This window comes from Aquarana catesbeiana, linkage group LG10, assembly GCF_042186555.1.
Source record: "Aquarana catesbeiana isolate 2022-GZ linkage group LG10, ASM4218655v1, whole genome shotgun sequence".
Taxonomy (NCBI): Eukaryota; Metazoa; Chordata; class Amphibia; order Anura; family Ranidae; genus Aquarana; species Aquarana catesbeiana.
Genome location: NC_133333.1, coordinates 31,099,721 through 31,119,883, shown reverse-complemented (window position 1 = coordinate 31,119,883; position 20,163 = coordinate 31,099,721). Strand labels below are relative to the sequence as shown.

Here is a 20,163-nt window from a genome sequence, read left to right as displayed (position 1 = left end):
AAAGTGCCCGGTAATTGAAGTGGGTAAAATAGAGTTTTTTAGTAGTTAACCGCTGTCCCTTCTGATCTGTGATTCTCTAGCTAGCTTTAGTTCAGGGCTCATTAAACAGCATAGGGTAGAGCTAGGAATCTGAAGGCCCATATGTAGCTAGAAGTCCATTTGCATGACAGATTAGAAATGATTAAGGACTGAGAAGCAGAGATCCAGTGTCTCACCGCTGATGTTGTCAGCAAGAAGCTGCTCATTGGGCTGATCCGGTGCCGGTTGAAGAATATGGGTGTGATATATAACATGGCGTAAAAGGTGGAGTTAGCCTTTCATCCCTATTGAAGGGAATAGTGTCCATGCCTGGCCATAGAACAGAATGTCAGTCAACTGTACAATTACTTTTAGCACTTTGTAAAGGACTGGGCTTCAAATTGAAAGTGCTGTATTTCCTAAACCATTCATCCAGGTGGGATTTAAATACCCCTTTCAGTCTTCTTCCATTTTATAATTTCAATCTCAAAGTTTAAAAAAAAAAGAAAAGAAAAACATACTTTATCAAAATCACATCACAAAAGACCATTTTATTTTTTATTATAATCACAGTTTATTAAATGGTATTCTCAAGTTTCTAAACAAACATTCTTTACATTTAATTGCACACTGTATTTCACCGTTATGAGTAAGCAAATATATAATATGTATGTCAAGCAGAGTAATATCCCCTGCTTTGATAATATAGTACAGATCCATCCAGCTCGATTAAAGCACACGGAAACCTAAAATTAATGACATTTGGCTTACCACCCTGTGTATCATAAACAATTGTTATTTTTTTATTATTATATTTTTTTTATAAATATTCACCTATTTTTTCCTTTATTGATCTACCCTATAAGAAGAAGTGCTTGAACAAGGACCTTCATAGCAGGATTTACCAAATTTAAATAAATTAGATAGATAGATAGATAGATAGATAGATAGATAGATAGATAGATAGATAGATAGATACGGTATATATATATATATATATATATATATATATATATATATATATGTATAAAATTATATATACACACACATACAAATACAGTGTATATATATATATACAGTATATAACAATTAAAAATTCCGTTTACATGTTTAGGGATGGGGTTTACATATGCTTCAAAGCCCAACTCTGGGCACAATAAATAAATAAACATTAAATTAATATATGAATAAATAAATTAAATCAAATATATGACCTTTGCATAGGGACACCCCCTCCTTTCTTCACTGCAAGGGTGGATTGTTTTAATTGTTAGACTCACAATTAATTTATTTAACCAATTCTTCATAATTGAAAGCCTATTTAAACATTTTTTCCCCATGCACTCAAACATTAACGCTGGCACGGTTTATATTGCATAGTTACATTGGTCCAGCTTGGACCAATGTAAGGATGCACATGACATATCTGTGGAATCACTGTGGAAGTAGAGAATCGCGGTAATAGTCTCTGCAACTACAGTGATTGCTTGGGTCTTCTGGGTCTCACGCCATCATGCAAAGAACAACTCACATTTTTCTCAATGGATGTAAAGCGTTCTCTGATTGGACAATCGTGATGCCAAGCCCCCTCCCCAATGCCTATCCACTCCGATGCACAGAAGATTGCTTGTTTGACACGGCCACTTTTTAGAGACTGCCTTGCATTTTTATCAACGAGCACAAATGTAATATAATTGGATGTTCTCCACTTTCCACCTCATCCAAATAGAAAACGCTTTGCAGCCATTGAGAAAAATGCACGTTCACTGAATGCTGTCCGTACCAAGCAAAAGACTCCTGTGGCTGATGTAGCTATAGTTACCTGACATTGCAGACCTGCCCTTTACCCTTCCAGACTGTTTCTATATTCTCCTAGTACTGGGCTCGGATTACATGCATCATACTCCTGAGCCGAGAAGAGAGCATTGTGGGAACTGTAGTCTCCAGAACAGACATCACTGAACTGCAGAACCACCTATGAACAACACCTCCCAGCAAGCCATCTGCTCCAGGGGGAGAATTATGGGAGAAGCTTTAAAAGGATCTGGGGACCAGGCCCAGGCTTTCTTCGCTTCCTGGATCCCATCAAGTAAGCACCCATTCGCCGCTGTGTGAGGGGACTGTGGCCTACCACACGGTATACAGTTCCTGCAGTTCCAGCCTGAGCTGGTCAGATGTCACCCACTACATTAAGGGGATGCCACCGCAGCATCACTGAAAGTCACAGAGTTCAACGACTCGCTGTTCCAGCAGACAAATTGCCATCTCAACCCACCTGCAGTAGGAGGAATCGACTTGGATCACTATTCAGGAAGTTACTACAAAGTTCCCAGGATTGGTGAGAGGGCACCTGGTTACTAACACATCCCACTGGACACTATATACAGACACCTTATAGCTGGATTGGCTTAAGGGTTGCTACTGGTCAGACCCAGCTGCTTTTCCTTGATTGCTTATCACTGTGCCACACTTAGGAATCCTTGTTTCTTTGAACTCCAAGATATTGGAGACATTGCAAGGCCTTGCATTCTGAACATTGCTATTTTAGTACTCTCAAAGGGGACACTACACTAGAAACTATATTATTTCATCTCTCATTAGGATTAAGGGTATAATAAGCCAGGCTGTGGTCCCCCTTTAGCAGTAGTAATATCTGCAGCACCTAATAGCCTTCTTGAGAAATCCAATCACTAACTGTCTGTTACTGTGTACATTGATATAATTTTTCTGCTATTTCTAACTGTCATATAAAGTGTAAGTAAACCCCTCTATGGTTTTCAGCCAAGGAAGCTGCCATCTTTGCCTCTGTTTAATCTGCAACTGCCATGATGCTGCACATGTGATCAGTTATGAAACCAACCATTGGATGGTTTGACAGTTTGGTTGAGAGCACAATGAATGGGAGTATTACATTTCCGGCACATACCGGAAATGAAACTGTTTTACGGATGGGTTTACTACCGCTTTAATTGCATTTGGGTCTATTTCAACTGGGCCTTGGCTGTCAATCCAGGGTTTGGTTGAGTAATACCCTCTTTGAGACTCTTCTCTTGATTAAATAAATCTGAGAGAGCTAAAACTATTTGCATTGTGTCAGTGTGATGTAGCCGATAGCGGACTACAGTTATCTGGCATTGCGGGCTTACCCTTTCTTTTCTTAGACTGTCTCTGTATTCGTCTAGTGCTGGGCTCAAATTACATGCATCATCTTCCTGAACCAAGCAGAGAGCATTGTGGGAACTGTAGTCTCTTGAACAGATATCCTTGATCTGCAGAACAATTCCTAGACTACATCTCCCAGCAAGCCATCTGCTCCAGGGAAAGAACTCTGGGAGAGGCTATAAAGGGGTCAGCAGACCAGGCCCAAAGTCTCTTGCTTCCCGTGTCCCATCAAGTAGACACCCATCCACTGCTGTGCGAGAGGACTGCGGCCTACCACGTGGCAAACTTGCTTGCTACGCGAGGGTCATCATGAAGGGCACCACCTCAGCATCACTGTAAATAGCAGGATCAGAGAACTTACAATCCAGAAGGATGAATTGGCTTGGATCGCTCTTCAGGAGGTTCCTACACTGTTACACTGTTCTCCAGTTTGGTGAGAGGGCATCTGCCCACCAATGCAATCCTTGCCTTATCATATTTTACAGGGCACTGTATACAGACACCTTGCACCTGGAATTACTTTAAGGATTACTGCTGGCCAGGCTCAGCTGCTTTGCCTTGTCTACATATCACTGTGCCACACTCAGAATTCTTGTTCTTTAAACTCCAACTTGCCGGCAAAGATCATTGCAAGGCCTTGCATCCCAGACACTGCTATTCTGTTGCTATTTAAAGGGACACACCACTAATACCTATATTACCTCAGCTCTCATTAGGATTAAAGGTATAATAAGCTGGCCTGGGGTTCCCCTTTAGCAGTGGTATTATAGACAAAAACCAGTAACCTTTCTTAGAGATCCATTCACTTATTGTCTGTTCTATGTACATTGATATTCTATATATGTGATTTCAAACTGTCATTTATTGCCTTAGTGATGCTTTTCAACTGAGTCTTGGCTGTTTATCGAAAACTTAGCTGACTAATACCCTGTTACAAGGCCCTTATCTTGAATAAGTAAAAGCAGAAAGAGCTAATCAATCTGCATTGTGTCAGTTTCTTATTTAAAGGTGTACACAACATGTCTAAACCTAGAGTGTCAGGAGGGCTGGAAAGTTCACAGGGTCAAGGCTGCACAGAAGAACATGCAATTCTAAGCAACCCTCAAGGGGGCAATGCTAAACTAATATGCAGCAAGGCAGCTGCTTGGCATGGGACCTGGTTGTCACTGCTGTAATGTTGACTACCACAAATATTCTTTGCTTGCGCATCAATCCCACAGGTATAGAATATGTATACTTACATTGGCCAAAGCTGGACCTTATTAGATAAGCACCTGAACGACCACAACATACAGGGATATACAATGTAATACTGACATAAAATCGCACACATAGGTTGGACTTAATGGACTTGTGTCTTTTTTCAACCTCGCCTTTTTAACTCTGTAACTATGTAACTACATAATACAAATCATACCCAGAGTTCATCCTAACCATGTATGATCTGAACAACCAAAAGCCACCTCAAGAACAGTTTTAGCATCTTCTGCCAGCTCATTCATTGCAGAAAACAGAAAAGCAGCACATGTCATAGCAGACATGGCACCAGCAAAAACACTTAGCACTGGAACCCAACTGATAATAGTTTTAGCGGTCGTAAAATCAGTGCTATTCCTTTTCCTCAGCTCTTTCCACACAAGATCATAAGTGATCTCATATTTGACAAATGGAGATTTCACTAAACTTTTCAGATGAATTAAACTTTTATGAGACCTTTGCGCCAAATCATCTAAAGAGTTATCATCAAGACCAAAACTTTCTACATATTCTCTAATATAGCTCGTTAGGGTTGAACACTCACTGTATTGCACATACCCAGGAACAATGGAAGCTATAGCAACTTTCAAAGCGATCAAAGGAACTGCAGTTGTCAGAGCTTGGACTTTCATGGCAATTGCCTCAGAGGAAATGTTAGGCAAGGCACGTAGATAAACGTAACGCTTGTGGGTCGGAAGCTGCTCCTCAAACGTTTTCAGCAAAAGAGAGAAATCAAAGTCTTGAGGCTGGAATGAAGATACAAGAAACACATAGGGGTCAATAGTTCCTGCTGTCTTGAGAGAATTAACACAATCCTGGCTGATGGTATCCAATAGGGTGTTTTCATTGAAATATTTAGGTCTACGCATTCGACTCTCGTTTACGTCCCTGTCAACTTTTGATCTCACAAAGTAGAACTGTTTATTCATGCATTGAATACTCTCAGCCAGCATAATGTGATTCTCTTTAAATCTTTCAGATGCCATTATAACGAAAAAGTCATAATGCTGAAAATCAACTTTATCCAAATATTCTTTGGCTTTAAAATTAGGACTTCCCAGTCCAGGAAGATCCCAAAAGATTACGCTCTTATACTTGGGATGGGAGTAAGGAGTTGGCACCATAGTGGTCTCCACCACACCGGTTTTAGCAGATGATGGATCTTCATCACCGATACCACGGATGGCATTGATAAAAGTGGACTTTCCTGACCCCGACTCTCCAGTAATTGCGATGTTCAGGGGGGTGTCATCCAAGTCATCCAAACATTTCTGGACTTTATCAAAGGCTTCAGCTGGATTTCCTCTTTTTAAGGCATCCATGACCTCCTTTTTGAGTTGTTCAGTGGTGGCAGAATCCATGTTTTTATTTAGTCTGTAGAATCTAATAAAATAAAGAGAAAGAGAGGTCAAACATTTAAGGGTCGATTTATCAATGACTTGATGGTTAATTAAACCAACATTTGCCCAGTTTTGGGTCAAGATTGAATTTGTACATTCACTCTATTTGCCATAGTGGTTTTCACCCAATTTAGCCTGTACAAGACCAAAACTACCTTAAGCCCCAGGCTATTTATGCACTACTCGGCCACCTTCTGGGCACCCTCCCCCAGGGATTGGCTGAGATGACAAGCATTCAGGCTGTTGATTTGCCTTTTCCTACCCACTACATTCCAGAATCCTCCAATAGGTAGGGATAAACAGTCAAACCTGCAGTCAGTTGAACCTATAACAGCCCAAAGCAATCACACACTGCTCCACTGATTACAGGGGAGCCAAAAGTAACTACATTTACCTAACCTTTTTTTATCTGGGAGGTTGCCACTAGGCTTGTGCAATACGTTTCGTAACAAATCGAAATTCGGCCGAATTTTGCATCTTTCGGACATGCATCCGAATGTCCGAATAAAAAGATAACGAATTTCAACTAATACGAAAGAAATTATAGCGGATATAATGGGATGCCAAAACTGTAGAACTTGAATGGAACCTTGAGGACTTACTAATCTCTCTGGCTGCTAGGTATTAACATAAAAAAATGCTGTCCTCCAGTAGGATTGGTGGCACAGTTAAACTGATAAAACATTCAGGTCCTACTCCTTAGAGAACTACTGATACACCTGGCTGCTTTGAACCCAAGCTAGAGATGTAGGATGGCTTTGACGACTATGAGATAGAATTAACCAGTTCCTTGGGTATGGGCATGCAAAATATTGCACCTTGCTGTCCCCCTCTATCCAGGCTTGGGGTATGATGAAAGGAAGTTGCTCACTCCCTTTTTGGTAAATCCTGAAGTCCAAGAGGCTGCTGCACAGGATTCCTGCTAAACAGGCCACATCTTGAGTGTCACGGCAGCTTCAGCTAAGTCTGAGGTTGAAAAGGGTGTGAGGGATGATCTGGCTTTTCTCTCTCTCTCTTCCTCTGGCTCTTTCCTGTCCTTCCTTCTGCCTAGGGGCAGAGCCCCCAAGCACAGGGGCTCCCTCCAAGCAACTGGACCCTGGACTATGCTCACTCACTGCCAGGCTCCTGAACACTTATGTTCAAGGAAGGAAGAGAAACCCCTTGAAGTTGCACATTCACATTAACTGGGTACTGACATTTATAGGTAAAGTTGATCCAGGGAAAATCCGATTGCCTCTCTGGGATCAGGAAGGAATTTTTTCCCCTGCTGTAGCAAATTGGAGCATGCTCTGCTGGGGTTTTTTTGCCTTCCTCTGGATCAACTGTGGGTATAGTATTGGGTATTAGTATAGTATTGGGTATATTGGATTGTACGTTTTTTTTTTTTTCTCTTTCTTCATTGATCTCTTGCAGGAGCCAGGACGGGCTCCATCCCCTGTTAGCACTCTAGCAGCAGCTGCGGATGCACTACCTATATACCCCCTCCCTATCGAGCCTGAGCGGCACACATACATTTTCCAGGTCACAGCCTGAACACTTATGGCCTATCTCCTCACCTTCTAGGCCTGACCTAGGGATTGGTGGAGACTCCATAAATATGTAGGCTTTTGTCTCTGTTCCTCCACCCTCTAAGTTCCAGAACTATCCAGCAAGTTCTAGAAGCTAAGGGGAGCTAACAAAGTCCCAGCCCTTGGAGCTCTGCACAGCTAACGCAAACAAATAACCCCAGCTCTTCTGCCTACACAGAAGCCAAACTATATTTACCTACTCTGTACACTGAGGGTGCTACATATCATATAGTGAATGTTGATCTGAAATATGCCCAAAAATTGCCCATTTTATACTTTGCACAATATTCAAATTATTCCCTGGTTTAGTGTAGGGCAATGTGTCATTTTGAAATCTTCAAATGCCTTGTGATACACTGGTTCCAAGCAGGTGTTGTACATCTTTGCTAGCTCTGAATATATCTCCAAGGACCAAATGTACATGTAAAGATAACAGAAACAGAGTCCACTGGATAGTGCAGATAACACCAATTCAAAAAATAATGATTAGCTCTGAAACAACTTACAATTAATAGCACAAAGTGATCCAGGTATGCAGCAGGAAGAGAATTATCTTGAAGTACTGGCTGTCACAAAAAAAAAAGCATGTTTAGAAAACTAGATTATGAATGAACATTATTAGGTCAGAGTTTCAAGTAATCACATATAACCTACATGAATCTATATTCAAGTAATCTGTAAAAAAGATTTTAGAAAATGTATATTTCAGTCAACTTTTTTCAGGGTCCACACATCGTCAAGAAAGGGGGCAAAATGTGTCTTGTTTAGGATTCTAAAATGCTGACGTGGTGTTTCGATTTTCAGACCTGGATGGAAATTGTGCCTACATGGGTCCCCAGTTGTAACCCATGTTCTCAACTGTAGCTGTGCTTTTCGGCACCTTTAAGGTAGAGTTACCACCTTATCCCTTTAAACCCGAACACATATGAATTACACAGGTTCTGAGGCTAATTTCCTGCAGATAAGGCACCAAGTGAGTTTAATTATCACCTTAATCAGCCACAGAAACTGTGTAATTGATATGTGTTCGGTTTTAAAGGGATGAGGTGGCAACCCTACTTTAAGGTTCACTATCCGATCAGCCCTATCACAGTGGCTAAGATGCTAGATCCCTCTTCCTCCTCCCCTCTCTTTACTGACACTCAATTGGACAGCATGGCCGGGAGAGGAGAGAGGAAATAAAGCTGCAATGTCAGCTGTGGGGACCCCAGTCCCACTCCAGACCCATGTGAACCAAGGCAAGAGAGAGAGCAGCCCCCTGAGCTTGGAAATGGAGCTCAAAGCCAAGGACAATGCAGGGGCCCGGCATGGGGAAGCAGATTGACCATGGAGCCTGAAATCTGTGCTTATTGCTGCCTCCTCTGTACTGCCTGTTCACCGCCATCTACTACCCTCTCTGTACTGCATGTCCCCATCATCAATTGCTCTCCCCGTTCCTACCATCAGCTGCTCCCCCTTCCTTGTACTGCCTGTCCACACCATCAATTGCCCCTTCTGTGCTGTCCGGTCCCCACCATCGCATAACTTCCAACTGTCCCTGATGTGGTACAAAGTCCTTCTGTCCATCCTTCCTCCTCGTGTGTCCCTCATTTTGGTCTGATCTATGTAGTTGTATATAAAATGCACTTTTTATCTTTCAAAAAGTGTCTCCCAGTGCTAAACCTTTCATCCAATTTCTAAATGGCTGCATTTGTAAGTTTTCAAAGCCAGTATAAAGGAATAGTAGAGGTAAAAAAAAGCATTTGTGTGTTTAACTAATTTTTTTGTATAATTCTCCTTTAAGGGGGTGTGGCAGGGTGTGTGTCCTATGCCTGCATACTTTTGCAATAGGTGTCCCTCGTTCCCATCTCAAAAAGTTGGGAGGTATGCCATTGACATCCCGCTCTCTGCTGCAAGTCCCCACCATCAGCTGCACCCCTCCCCACTTTCAAGTGTCCCCTCTGTCCCTACCATAGACTGCCCCCCATTATAGTCCCTGATCCCACCATCACCTGCTCCCAGGCCTTTGTACTTCCTGTCCCTACCATCAGCTGCTCCCCACCCACCTTTGTACTGCCCGTCCCCACCATCAATTGCCCACTCTTTGCTGTCTGTGCTGCCTGGTGCCCACCGTCAACCTCCTCCCTGTGTGCTGCCTGTCCCCACTTTCAAATGCCCCCTCTGTCTCTACAATCAACTGCTCCCCATTGTAATTCTTGTCTTCACCATCAGCTGCCCTCGCTTTGTACTGTCTGTCCACACCATCAAGTGTCCCCTCTATGTTGTCTGGCCCCCACCAACAAGCACCCCCCTCTGTGCTGCTTGTCCCCACCATCAACTGCCCTTTCAACTACATTGGTGCCCTCTCTGTACTACCCATCCCTACCATCCACTGCTCAACCACCCTTCTCTGCACTGCCTTTCCCCTTCATCAGCCCCCCCTTTTTTTTACCTCTTACTGACACCAACATTAAGACATTTTTACCACACCCACCATTACCACACTACATCTACATTCACTGTGGAACACTATAGGGATGATTTACTAAAACTGGAGAGTTCAACATTTGGTGCAGCTCTGCAATGGCAGCCGCTCCATTAGGGGCACAGGCGTGCCACCCCCCTAATCCATGTGTCCGTCCCCTAATCTACATACAGGGCGCCGGACACATGGATTTCAATGGGTTTTTTTTAGCACACGATTAGAGCCTGAGGCTCTAATTGGCTTCAAAAGTGTGGGCTTGGAGCGCAGAGCACTGCGACCTGAGCTCACTCATTGTGTGACAATAGCAAATTAATATGCGCTATTGTCTTACTTCTTCTCCTCCCGGCCAATCAGGAAGCGGGTCTTAAGACCCAATTGCCCGAGAGGAGAAGCAACCCTATTGGCCGGGACCTGGGGCGGGAAGCTGCCGAAGCTGTCCACGACCTGGATGGGGTAAGTGCGTTGTTGATGGGTGGATGAGCGAAGGGGGGGGTTTGTTCACTGATTAACTGAGCAATGGGGGGGTTTAACTGAAAGAACAGGGGGTGGGGGGCAGGTGGTTTATTTGCCGCCCCCCCCCCCCCCCCCCCCAAAAAAAAAAAATAGCCACTGCAGCTCTGCAAGGAAACCAATCAGCATCCAGTTTTTTTGTCGAACCTAATTGGCTACCATGCACAGCTGCACAAGATTTTATACTCTCCAATTTCAGTAAAGCAACCCCTATGTGTGCCACAGAACTTGTTTCTATCTTCTTTCCCAGGGTGAGCCGCGTTATTCTAGTCATTATCACACTGCTTTGACTTTTTAACTGCGCAGCCAGGCAAATTATTCTTATGGGTAGTAGCATATTCTCCATGTGTGCAATGTGGGAGGGGGACAGAGCCCACAGTGCTGTCACACAACTTATAACCTGATGGGAATTATGTAACGCCATCCTGCCAGTTCCTCCTTCGTGCTAGTCACTGGTGGCTGCAGCACACAGGACATCCATTCTATCTGTCCCTGTGTATTCTGCCACTGCACCTGCCCTCTGAAGGGGGATTCTAGCAGCCAAAAAATGCTGATCATGTGCATCAGTAAGCAATGAGCGACTCTGATGTGACTAAGCTTGCTTGGAATGCGTGTGGCCTGGGCTCTCTGAATATACACCCAACATACAGCTGGATGAAGAAAAGGACAATGAGGTTACTAGGAGAAGCACACCTCTCCCCACAGGATGGATTTGTAAATCAATTTGATCCTAACTAGGTCTGGATAAGGATCCTTGGTTGCTTCACTATTGTAAATCTATGGAATATATAATTAACCCATTCAGGCAGAGGATGCAGAGGTAAGCAGCGCTGGATAAGGGAGGCAGGGGATGCATTGATGAGCAGCACTAGAAGAGGGTGGAGGGGGCATGCAGGGAGGAAACGCCTAGCTCCACAATGAGGATGGATGGACAGATAAAGTGGAGGAAACAAAAGCACGAGAGAGATAGGAAAAACAGAGAGATTAAAAGGAGAGAGAGAAAAGAGGGAGAAAGAGACAAAGGAGAAGGAAGGAAGGAAGGAAGGAAGGAAGGAAGGAAGGAAGGAAGGAAGGAAGGAAGGAAGGAAGGAAGGAAGGAAGGAAGGAAGGAAGGAAGGAAGGAAGGAAGGAAGGAAGGAAGGAAGGAAGGAAGGAAGGAAGGAAGGAAGAAGAAAGAGGAAAAAGAGAGAGAAAAGAGAGAGAAAGTGAGAGAGGTGAAAGAAGAAAGAGAGGAAAGAGAGAGAGGGTGGAGGGAGAGAGGAAAGAAGAGGGGAAGAAGAGAGAGGGAGAGGAAGGAGAGAGATATGTAGATGTAGAAAAGAGGGGGTAAGAAGAAAGGGGGGATAGAGGAAGACAAAGGGGGTAGAAGAGAGAGAGGAAAAAAAGAGGGGGAGAAGAGAGAGAAGAAAAAGAGGGAGAAAGAAGAAAGAGAGGAGGGGGGAAGAGAGAGAGAAAGAAATGGGGGTATAGAGAGAGAGAGAAGAGGGTAGTAGAGAGAGGGAGAGAGAGAGAGAGAGATAGGAAGATGAAAGGGGGAGAAGAGAGAGAGGGGAAGAAGAAAGGGGGAAGTTGAATAAGAAGGGGAGGAGAGAAATAGAGGAAGAAGAGAGGGAGAAGAAGAGAGAAAGAGAGGAAGAGGATGAGGGAAGAAGAAGAAAGAGAAAAAAGATAGGGGGAAGAAGAGAGGGATAAGGGGGGGGGGGAGAAGAGGGGAAAAGAAGAAAAGGGGGAGAGGAAGAATGTGGGGAAGAGAGAGAGGGGAAGACGAGAAGGGGGAAGAAGAGAAAGAGGGGAAGAAGGGGTGAAGAGAGAGAGAAGAGAGTAGTGAAAAAGAGAGCGAGGAAGGGGGAAGAGAAAGAGAGATGAAGAAGAGGGGAAAGAAGAGAGCGAGAGATAGATAGGAAGAGGAGAGGGAGGAAAAAGAGAAGAAGAGGAAAATAGAGAAGAGAGGGGGGGAAAGAGAAAGGGAGTGGAAGAAGAGAGAAGGGAGAGAGAGAGACAGTAAAGAAGATAGGGAGAAAGAAGAGAAGGAGGAAGAAGAGAGAGGAAGAAGGGGGGGTGAAAAGAGAGAGAGGAGAGCAGTGGAGAGAGAGAGAGAGAGGAAGGGGAAGAGGGAGAGCAAGGAAGAAGAAAGGGGGAAGTTGAGGAAGAAGGGGAGGGGGAGGAGAGAAATAGAGAAAGAAGAGAGGGGGGGGAGAAAAGAGAAAGAGAGGAAGAAGATGAGGGAAGAGAGAGAGAAAGAGGGGGGATAATAGAGGGAGAAAGGGGGATGCATTGATGAGCAGCACTAGAAGAGGGTGGAGGGGGTATGCAGGGAGGAAACGCCTATCTCCACAATGAGGATGGATGGACAGGTAAAGTGGAGGATACAAAAGCACGAGAGAAGGATAGGAAAAACAGAGAGATTAAAAGGCGAGAGAGAGAAAAGAGAGAAAAAGAGACAAAGGAGATGGAAGGAAGGAAGGAAGGAAGGAAGGAAGGAAGGAAGGAAGGAAGGAAGGAAGGAAGGAAGGAGGACAGGAAGGAAGGAAAGGAAGGAAGGATAAAGAAAGAGAAAGGAAAGAGAGAAAGAGGAAGAAGAGAGAGAAAAGAGAGAGAGAGGAGAAAGAGAGGAAAGAGAGGGTAGAGGGAGAGAGGAAAGAAGAGGGGAAGAAAAGAGAGAGAGAGGAAGGAGAGAGAGATGTAGATGTAGAAAAGAGGGGGTAAGAAGAAAGGGAGGATAGAGGAAGACGAAAGGGGGGTAGAAGAGAGAGAGAAAAAAAAGAGGGGGAGAAGAGAGAGAAGAAAAAAAGGGGAAAGAAGAAAGAGAGGAGGGGATAGAAAAGAGTGAGAGAAAGAAAGGGGGGTGTAGAGAGAGAGAAGAGGGTAGTAGAGAGAGGGAGAGAGGGAGAGAGAGAGAGAGAGAGAGAGAGAGGAAGATGAAAGGGGGAGAAGAGAGAGAGGGGAAGAAGAAAGGGGGAAGTTGAGTAAGAAGGGGAGGAGAGAAATAGAGGAAGAAGAGAGGGGGGAAGAAGAGAGAAAGAGAGGAAGAGGATGGGGGAAGAAAGAGAAAAAGATAGGGGGAAGAAGAGAGGGATACGGGGGGAGGGGAAAAGAAGAAAGAAGAAAAGGGGGGAGAGGAAGAATGTGGGGAAGAGAGAGAGGGGGAGATGAAAAGGGGAAAGAAGAGAGAGAGGAAGAAGGGGTGAAGAGAGAGAGAGAAGAGAGCAGTGAAGAAGAGAGAGAGGAAGGGGGAAGAGAAAGAGAGAGGAAGAAGAGGGGAAAGAAGAGAGCAAGAGATAGATAGGAAAAGGAAAGGGAGGAAGAAGAGAAGAAGAAGAAAATAGAGAAGAGAGGGGGGAAGAGAAAGGGAGTGGGAGAAGAGGGAAGAGGGAGATAGAGTGAGAGACAGTAAAGAAGACAGAGAGGAAGAAGAGAAGGAGGAAGAAGAGAGAGGAAGAAGGGGGTGAAAAGAGAGAGAAGAGAGCAGTGGAGAGAGAGAGAGAGAGAGAGAGAGAGGAAGGGGGAAGAGGGAGAGCGAGGAAGAAGAAAGGGGGAAGTTGAGGAAGAAGCTGAGGGGGAGGAGAGAAATAGAGAAAGCAGAGAGGGAGGAAGAAAAGAGAAAGAGAGGAAGAAGATGAGGGAAGAGAGAGAGAAAGAGAGGGGGAAGAAGAGAGGGAGAAAGGGGGGGTGGGGGAGAAGAGAGGAGAGGGGAAAAGAAGAAAGAAGAAAGGGGGGGGGAGAAGGGGGGAAGAAGAGAGGAGGAAGAAGAGAGAGAGAGGGAAAGAAAAGAAAGAGGGAGTGAGGAAGAAGAGAGAGAGAATGAGAATCATTTTCTATGTCTACTAATAAAGAATCATACGTGCAGCCAGAATTCCATGCATATCTTACATATAGAATGAGCTGCTGTAACACACAGAATGCAGGCTGTCCCATAAGGTTATAAACCCACACCCTCTTCTATTTTATAATCCTACAATATATACAGATAGGTCGCATAACGGTAGAATAAAGCGATGTTACCTTTTAGAAGCTCTTCTGACAAATGTGTATTTCCTGTATGTATTCGGTTATCAATGTGTGAATCACTGACTTTCCCTTTTAAGAAAACAAATAAAGAAAGAAATGTTTCAAAGTCTCATTTTTTTTTTTTTTGTTCTTTTTTAAAATAACAAACATGTTATGCTTTCTATAGAATGCATTAAGATGAAAAAACCTTCTGCCTTTATAATTCCTTTAATGTTTAATCAGGTAAATGAAGGAAAGGCGAAGTCAGAATGTCAGGTATAGATTGATATATGATGGTCTGTAATCCAATTCTGCTCTCTGTAGCAAGATAAAGCAATCTTACCGTTTCTGGGTTCCTCTTTCAGATGTGTATGTCCTGTAGGTAGAAGATTGTGAATGTGTGAATCTGCAGCATTTCCTTCCTTTATATGTTCAGAAAGTGAAACTGAAAGCATCTTTACAGAGGAAAAATCATCTGATTTCCAGGAATTTCATTCTGCAAACCTGCTGTCACCCACCAGAGGCTCTAAAGTAATAAATAGAGCTTCTGAAAACTTTTCTTTAACCACTTGCTGCCCGCCATATAGCAATATGACGTCGGCAAAGTGGTTGTGATATACTGACCGGACGTCATATGACGTTGCCAGGATATCAGGCGCGCATCGCGCCGATCGTTGTCGCAGTGTTTCAATCTGACATACTGCAATTCCGATCTAGGTAAAGAGTCTCTAACAAAGACACTTTACCACGTGATCAGCCACGTTCAATCACGGCTGATCACAAAGTAAACAGGAAGAGCCGGTGATCGGCTTTTCCTCACTCGCGTCTAACAGGCGCGAGTAGAGGAGAGCCGATCAGCTGCTCTCCTAACAGGGGGGTCTGTGCTGATTGTTTATCAGCGTAGGCCCCCCTCGGATGCCCGCCCAGGACCACCAGCATGCCACCACTACCACCAGGGATGGCCATCACACTGGACCACCAGGTATGCCACCCTAGTTTACCAGGGAAATGCCAATCTGTGCCCAGGCAGCTGCCAATCAGTGCCAAAGTAAAATGCCCCCCAGTGCCACCAGTGATGCCTTACAGTTAAAACTATCAGTGCCAGCCATCAGTGCCCATCAATGTCCATCAGTGCCACCTTTCAGTGACTATCAGTGCCACCTATCAGTACCCATCAGTGCCCAGCAGTTCCGTCTATCAGTGCCACCCATAAGTACCCATCAGTGCAGCCTTTCAGTGCCCATCAGTGTCACCTATCAGTGCCAATCAGTGCCCACCAGTGCCACCTATCGGTGCCCATCAGTGCCACCTATCAGTGCCCATCAGTGCCGCACATTAGTGCTGCCCATCAGTGCCCATCGGCAGTGCCCATCAGTGCCACCTCATCGGTGCCGCCTTATCAGTGCCCATCAGTGCAGCTTATCAATGCCCATCAGTGAAGGAGAAAATTACAAAATTTTATAACAAAAACAAAGAAAAACTTTTTTTTTTTCAAAATTTTCTGTATTTTTTTATTAGTTTAGCAAAAAATAAAAACCGCCGAGGTGATCAAATACCACCAAAAGAAATCTCTATTTGTGGGAACAAAATGATAAAAATGTAGTTTATGTACAGGGTAGCATGACCGCGCAATTGTCATTTAAAAAGTGACAGCGCTAAAAGCTGAAAATTGGTCTGGGCAGGAAGGTGCGGAAGTGCCCGGTATTGAAGTGGTTAAAAACTGATTTTGCAGAAAAATGTGAAAACTAAATTGTTACATTTATCTTCACACACAAAAGGACCCATTTAAAAAAAAATGTTCAAAGCCAATCATTTAGCAAATCTGCATGTACATTCCTTGTGTGTGAATTGATCAAAAACAAAGGTTCTTTGGGCTATTATCTCTATTGATGGTACAGTATGTCCTTTATTTGCAGTAGTAAAAGGCAGCAATATGGCCATTAGATGGAGCTGAGGAGCAAAGGAAATGCTTAAAATGTTATACAATGCGATACAATGTAGCAATTCCAGAGAACTAAGGGTGTAGGTAGGTGCAGTTATCTACTTTGCTAATAGATGGCTCTGTACCAGAACAGTGTCTGGTTGCAGCAAATATGGTCATCAGGTGCTAGGCCACTTTTAGGTAGAGCCCCTCCTGCAGTGATGTCATGGGTGAGTCAGTACCCAGTTAGAAGCCAGGTTGGAAGGAACCCGAGACACATTTGAGGCATGGGAGCTAAACACCCCACACCTATGTGGATGTAACTAGCGTGTGAAGGCCCTGGATAGGGCAGGAGGCCGGAAGGAGTAGACCTGCACCCAGGAAGGACCGGCTAAAGTCTTTATGTCCCTTATGGAGGTGGGGGTTAGGGTGGATTGCAAAAGGCCTTTTAGGCCAGGCCAAGAGCTCCCTGAGTAAGGCTGCTTCCCTGGAAGCTATCAGGAGATGTGTAGCTAGGGAGTAGGTGACTACAGAGAGCACAGTCCTGTGAGAACTAGTGACCCTGGGGTGAAGGAGAGATTGTAAAAGGGAGATGGCTGCCAAGGTGCTGCATATGCTTTCACATGTGACTACTGCAGACCGTCCACTAAATTTGATTGACTGTGTAATGTCAAGTGACTCTGGATTGGACGTCGGTGTGATGTGACTGTTATGCCATATCCAGAATCCCATCAGTAAAGGCAGCAATACTACTTTTATGAGTGGACAGTCTTTCCTTTGGCGGATGTAAAGGTGGAATGTTGAGAATGTCTTCTGGGAGCCTTTGGCATGGAATGAGGCACAAGATAGCAGAGTCTTCGGCCTCAGAAGGTAGGATAGTGTTCTAACAAAGAGGACAGGAACAAGAAAGGGACTTGAGCTCTTGGCGCCAGTTCTAGCCAATAGCAAAACTGCAGAAAGTTTCTGGGGGTATCCAGGGACATGGAAGCTCACCCCCTTCAGATGAGCTCACCCCCTCAGACACCCGGCCTGACCTATGCCGCATTCTTCAGCTGTGCTTCCTCATTCCAGCTACAGGTTTCACAGTAGTAAGTCCCCACTACAGTCTACATTCACACATGTTCCATCACCGGGAGACATAGAGGTTAGGAGAAGGAAGATTGAACAGTTGATGTTCTGCCCTAACTAAATGCATTTTTTTTGTTGTTGTGTTAAACTGTATCAAGTTATAATTGTTTTGATGTATGTGTGACATCGAGTAGCTGTTTAAGCTCACTACAATTCCTTTACTCATGCAATTTGGTATCTCCCTCTGTTCTCTCCTCCTGTTTGGAGCTAGTTCGTTCAGTTTGTTGTAATGAGCTCAATACTGGTACCAGTTTAAATTAATACGTTTTTTTTACAAGTTTATATGTATTCGCGAACAAATAACCTGTGCACAGATAAGAGATCTCGATCCCTATAACTCTGAGAAACTGTAGGGATTTTGTTTTGATAATTTTTCCTTTCCTGTGGCTTAGAGTGAAGTTTCATTCACTCTGATACGTGGAAAATACATAACAATGCATTGCTTTGCACCTTTGTGGCATCTTATGGATTCAGTAGGTCTGGTGTTTTGCTTTTCCTTCCAAATTGACGCATGTGCTGTTAATATGTGTAAAGGTTTTATGTCTACAGGTTGTCTTCTTAAACTTTAAGTACTTACAAGCACACCAGGTTTTCCTATAACTTTTTGTTTGTCAGAGTACAGATATGTGGGCGTGTCTGTACATTTTTGACTGTACTTACTGTGGATGGACGCATTATCTCAGCTGGAAGTCTGTTCCAATCATCCACTACTAGTTTAGTCCATTATGAACCTCTCAGAGAGGTACAGTGAGGTGTTATTAATTTCTGAGTTTTGTATTTTAGGAGAAATACACAGACAAGGACGAATGAGTGGACCCAGACTGGACAAAGTACTTTGAAACACAGAGGACCTTAAAACATAATTTTTATTTTCGTTTTGAGGAGAAGCCTTGAATCTAATTAATTGCAGTCAGGCCCAACTAAATTCTAAAAAGAAAAAAAAATTTAAACATTTTTTTTTTTAAAACAGAGATCCTGCTCTCTGTATTACAAGTTCTTGTGGCCTGATTGACTTGCAAACAGATTTGCACTGAGAGTCAATTAATATGTTAATCACCACCGACAGAGGGTGTTGCCTTTTGAATAGCTACAATGTTTGAAGGCAGTTTCAATGTTTGTTTGTTTTTTGACAGAATACAGATTAAATTTTTTTTTTTAATTTGTTACATTTTTTTCTCTCATTTTTATTCTTTTTTTTTCTTAACGGTAACTTTTTTTGTTTACAAAAAAAAAAAAAACAAAGGGGGGAAGAAAGATTTTCAATTTTTTTTATTAATTCTTTTTTTTTAATGTTTACTATTTTTCTTTCTTTCCTATAGTACCTTTATTTTTATTTATTTATTTTTTTTATTTTTTATTGTGATTCTTGAGTTTGGTGTCACCAGGGTGAAATAAATGAATAAATAAATTAAAAAAAAGAGGGGAGTAGGGGGAACATTATATGGAGAACATTTAAAATGGTTAGAAATGTTGATATAGAATATTAAAGCTTCCCTATAGCATTTTGGGGATGGACCAAGTTCCAACAGTTTTTCTTCTCTCTTTCGACATTGGATAATTGTTATATAAATGTATGTGATTGTAGCTATTACCAACTATGACAGTAACACCTGGGTGTTAGCAACAGTCATGTGACTATTTTCTTTATATATGTGACATACAATCCTCTCTACAGTTCTAATATTGGGCAGTCATCATATGTGGTCATTGATCAATTTTTTTTTGTTGGTCAGTTTTCTTTTTCGTGCCATAACTAAGTTCAAAGAGCATTGCGTGAATATCATATAGATATACTGGGACTGGTGAGACTCATAGTGATTGGCAAATAGCAGAGAGTATAGTACAACTGTACTTAAGAGTAATTTAGTTTGATTGATCCTGAAGCCACTAGTGACTGATGACATCCCACTTATCCGTATTCTGAAATTAAGTTATTTTTGTCTGCGTAGGCGACACTGCCTAATCTGCACAGAGAACTCTTAAAGTGATGACCTCTTCTGTAGCCTGTTAAAGGCAGGACTCATACCGTAGCTACACACGGTAGCCAAGGACGGAGCTATATGCCCAAAGGTTTGGCACCAGCCAAGGTTGAACTGTTCCCAGTTTCAGTAAAAGGAGTTAGTGGTGAGTTGCGATGGCAACAAAACTCCCCGGAACACGTGAAGGGTCATACACGCACACACAACGTGGTATTCCACAGAACGTGGGGCAGAGGTACTTGCAGGCATATGACAATGGAGGAAGAAAGTTGGGGGGATGAAAATCAGACACCTGGCTGAAGGGCGTAACCATTCAAATTGTTACACATGTCACTGGGAAAGGGGTCTCATTAGTATGTCGCAGTATATCTATGGCAATTCTAATCAAAGGTCCTTATGGCTCAGACTTACCAAACAAGCATTCAGTTGAATGCATATGTCTTAAATGTACTTGTGTTTTTCTTTCTCTACCTTTGTCCACATTAATAAAGTATAATCTTAGAAAGCCAGGAAAAGCTGGTCCCCAGGCTATTATTGTATGCTGTATCCACTTGGAATCACCAGTGAAGGCCGTCCCAGAAGCAAGGGCAACAGGACCAGATTCGCCTTATGGACTTTCGTACTGTTATTATCGGACTATTGTTATTATTGGACTGTTGAGAACAAGGATCCTCATGTTTTTGTTTTTTTTTCCTTATTGTTTTGTTTTGGTGCTATTTCTCATGATTTTTATTATGGACTTATGACATCCAGAACAAGTGATGACTAC

General features: G+C 43.2%; 1 protein-coding gene across 1 annotated transcript; it reads right to left on the bottom strand.

Moving 5' to 3' along the window:
* Window positions 1–608: 608 nt before the first annotated feature.
* Window positions 609–14,825, bottom strand: LOC141110535 (interferon-inducible GTPase 5-like). The gene is made up of 4 exons (XM_073601922.1): window positions 14,710–14,825; window positions 14,382–14,456; window positions 7,912–7,971; window positions 609–5,820 (listed from the first exon to the last, which is right to left on the bottom strand). Exon 4 carries the CDS (start codon window positions 5,796–5,798, stop codon window positions 4,605–4,607), a length of 1,194 nt encoding a protein of 397 aa, XP_073458023.1. The 5' UTR covers window positions 5,799–5,820; window positions 7,912–7,971; window positions 14,382–14,456; window positions 14,710–14,825; the 3' UTR covers window positions 609–4,604.
* Between the last annotated feature and the right edge of the window lie 5,338 nt (window positions 14,826–20,163).

What these genes read in the sequence shown, in the direction of transcription:
- LOC141110535 (XM_073601922.1), bottom strand. Translation starts at nt 5,798, where the DNA reads ATGGATTCTGCCACCACTGAACAACTCAAAAAGGAGGTCATGGATGCC.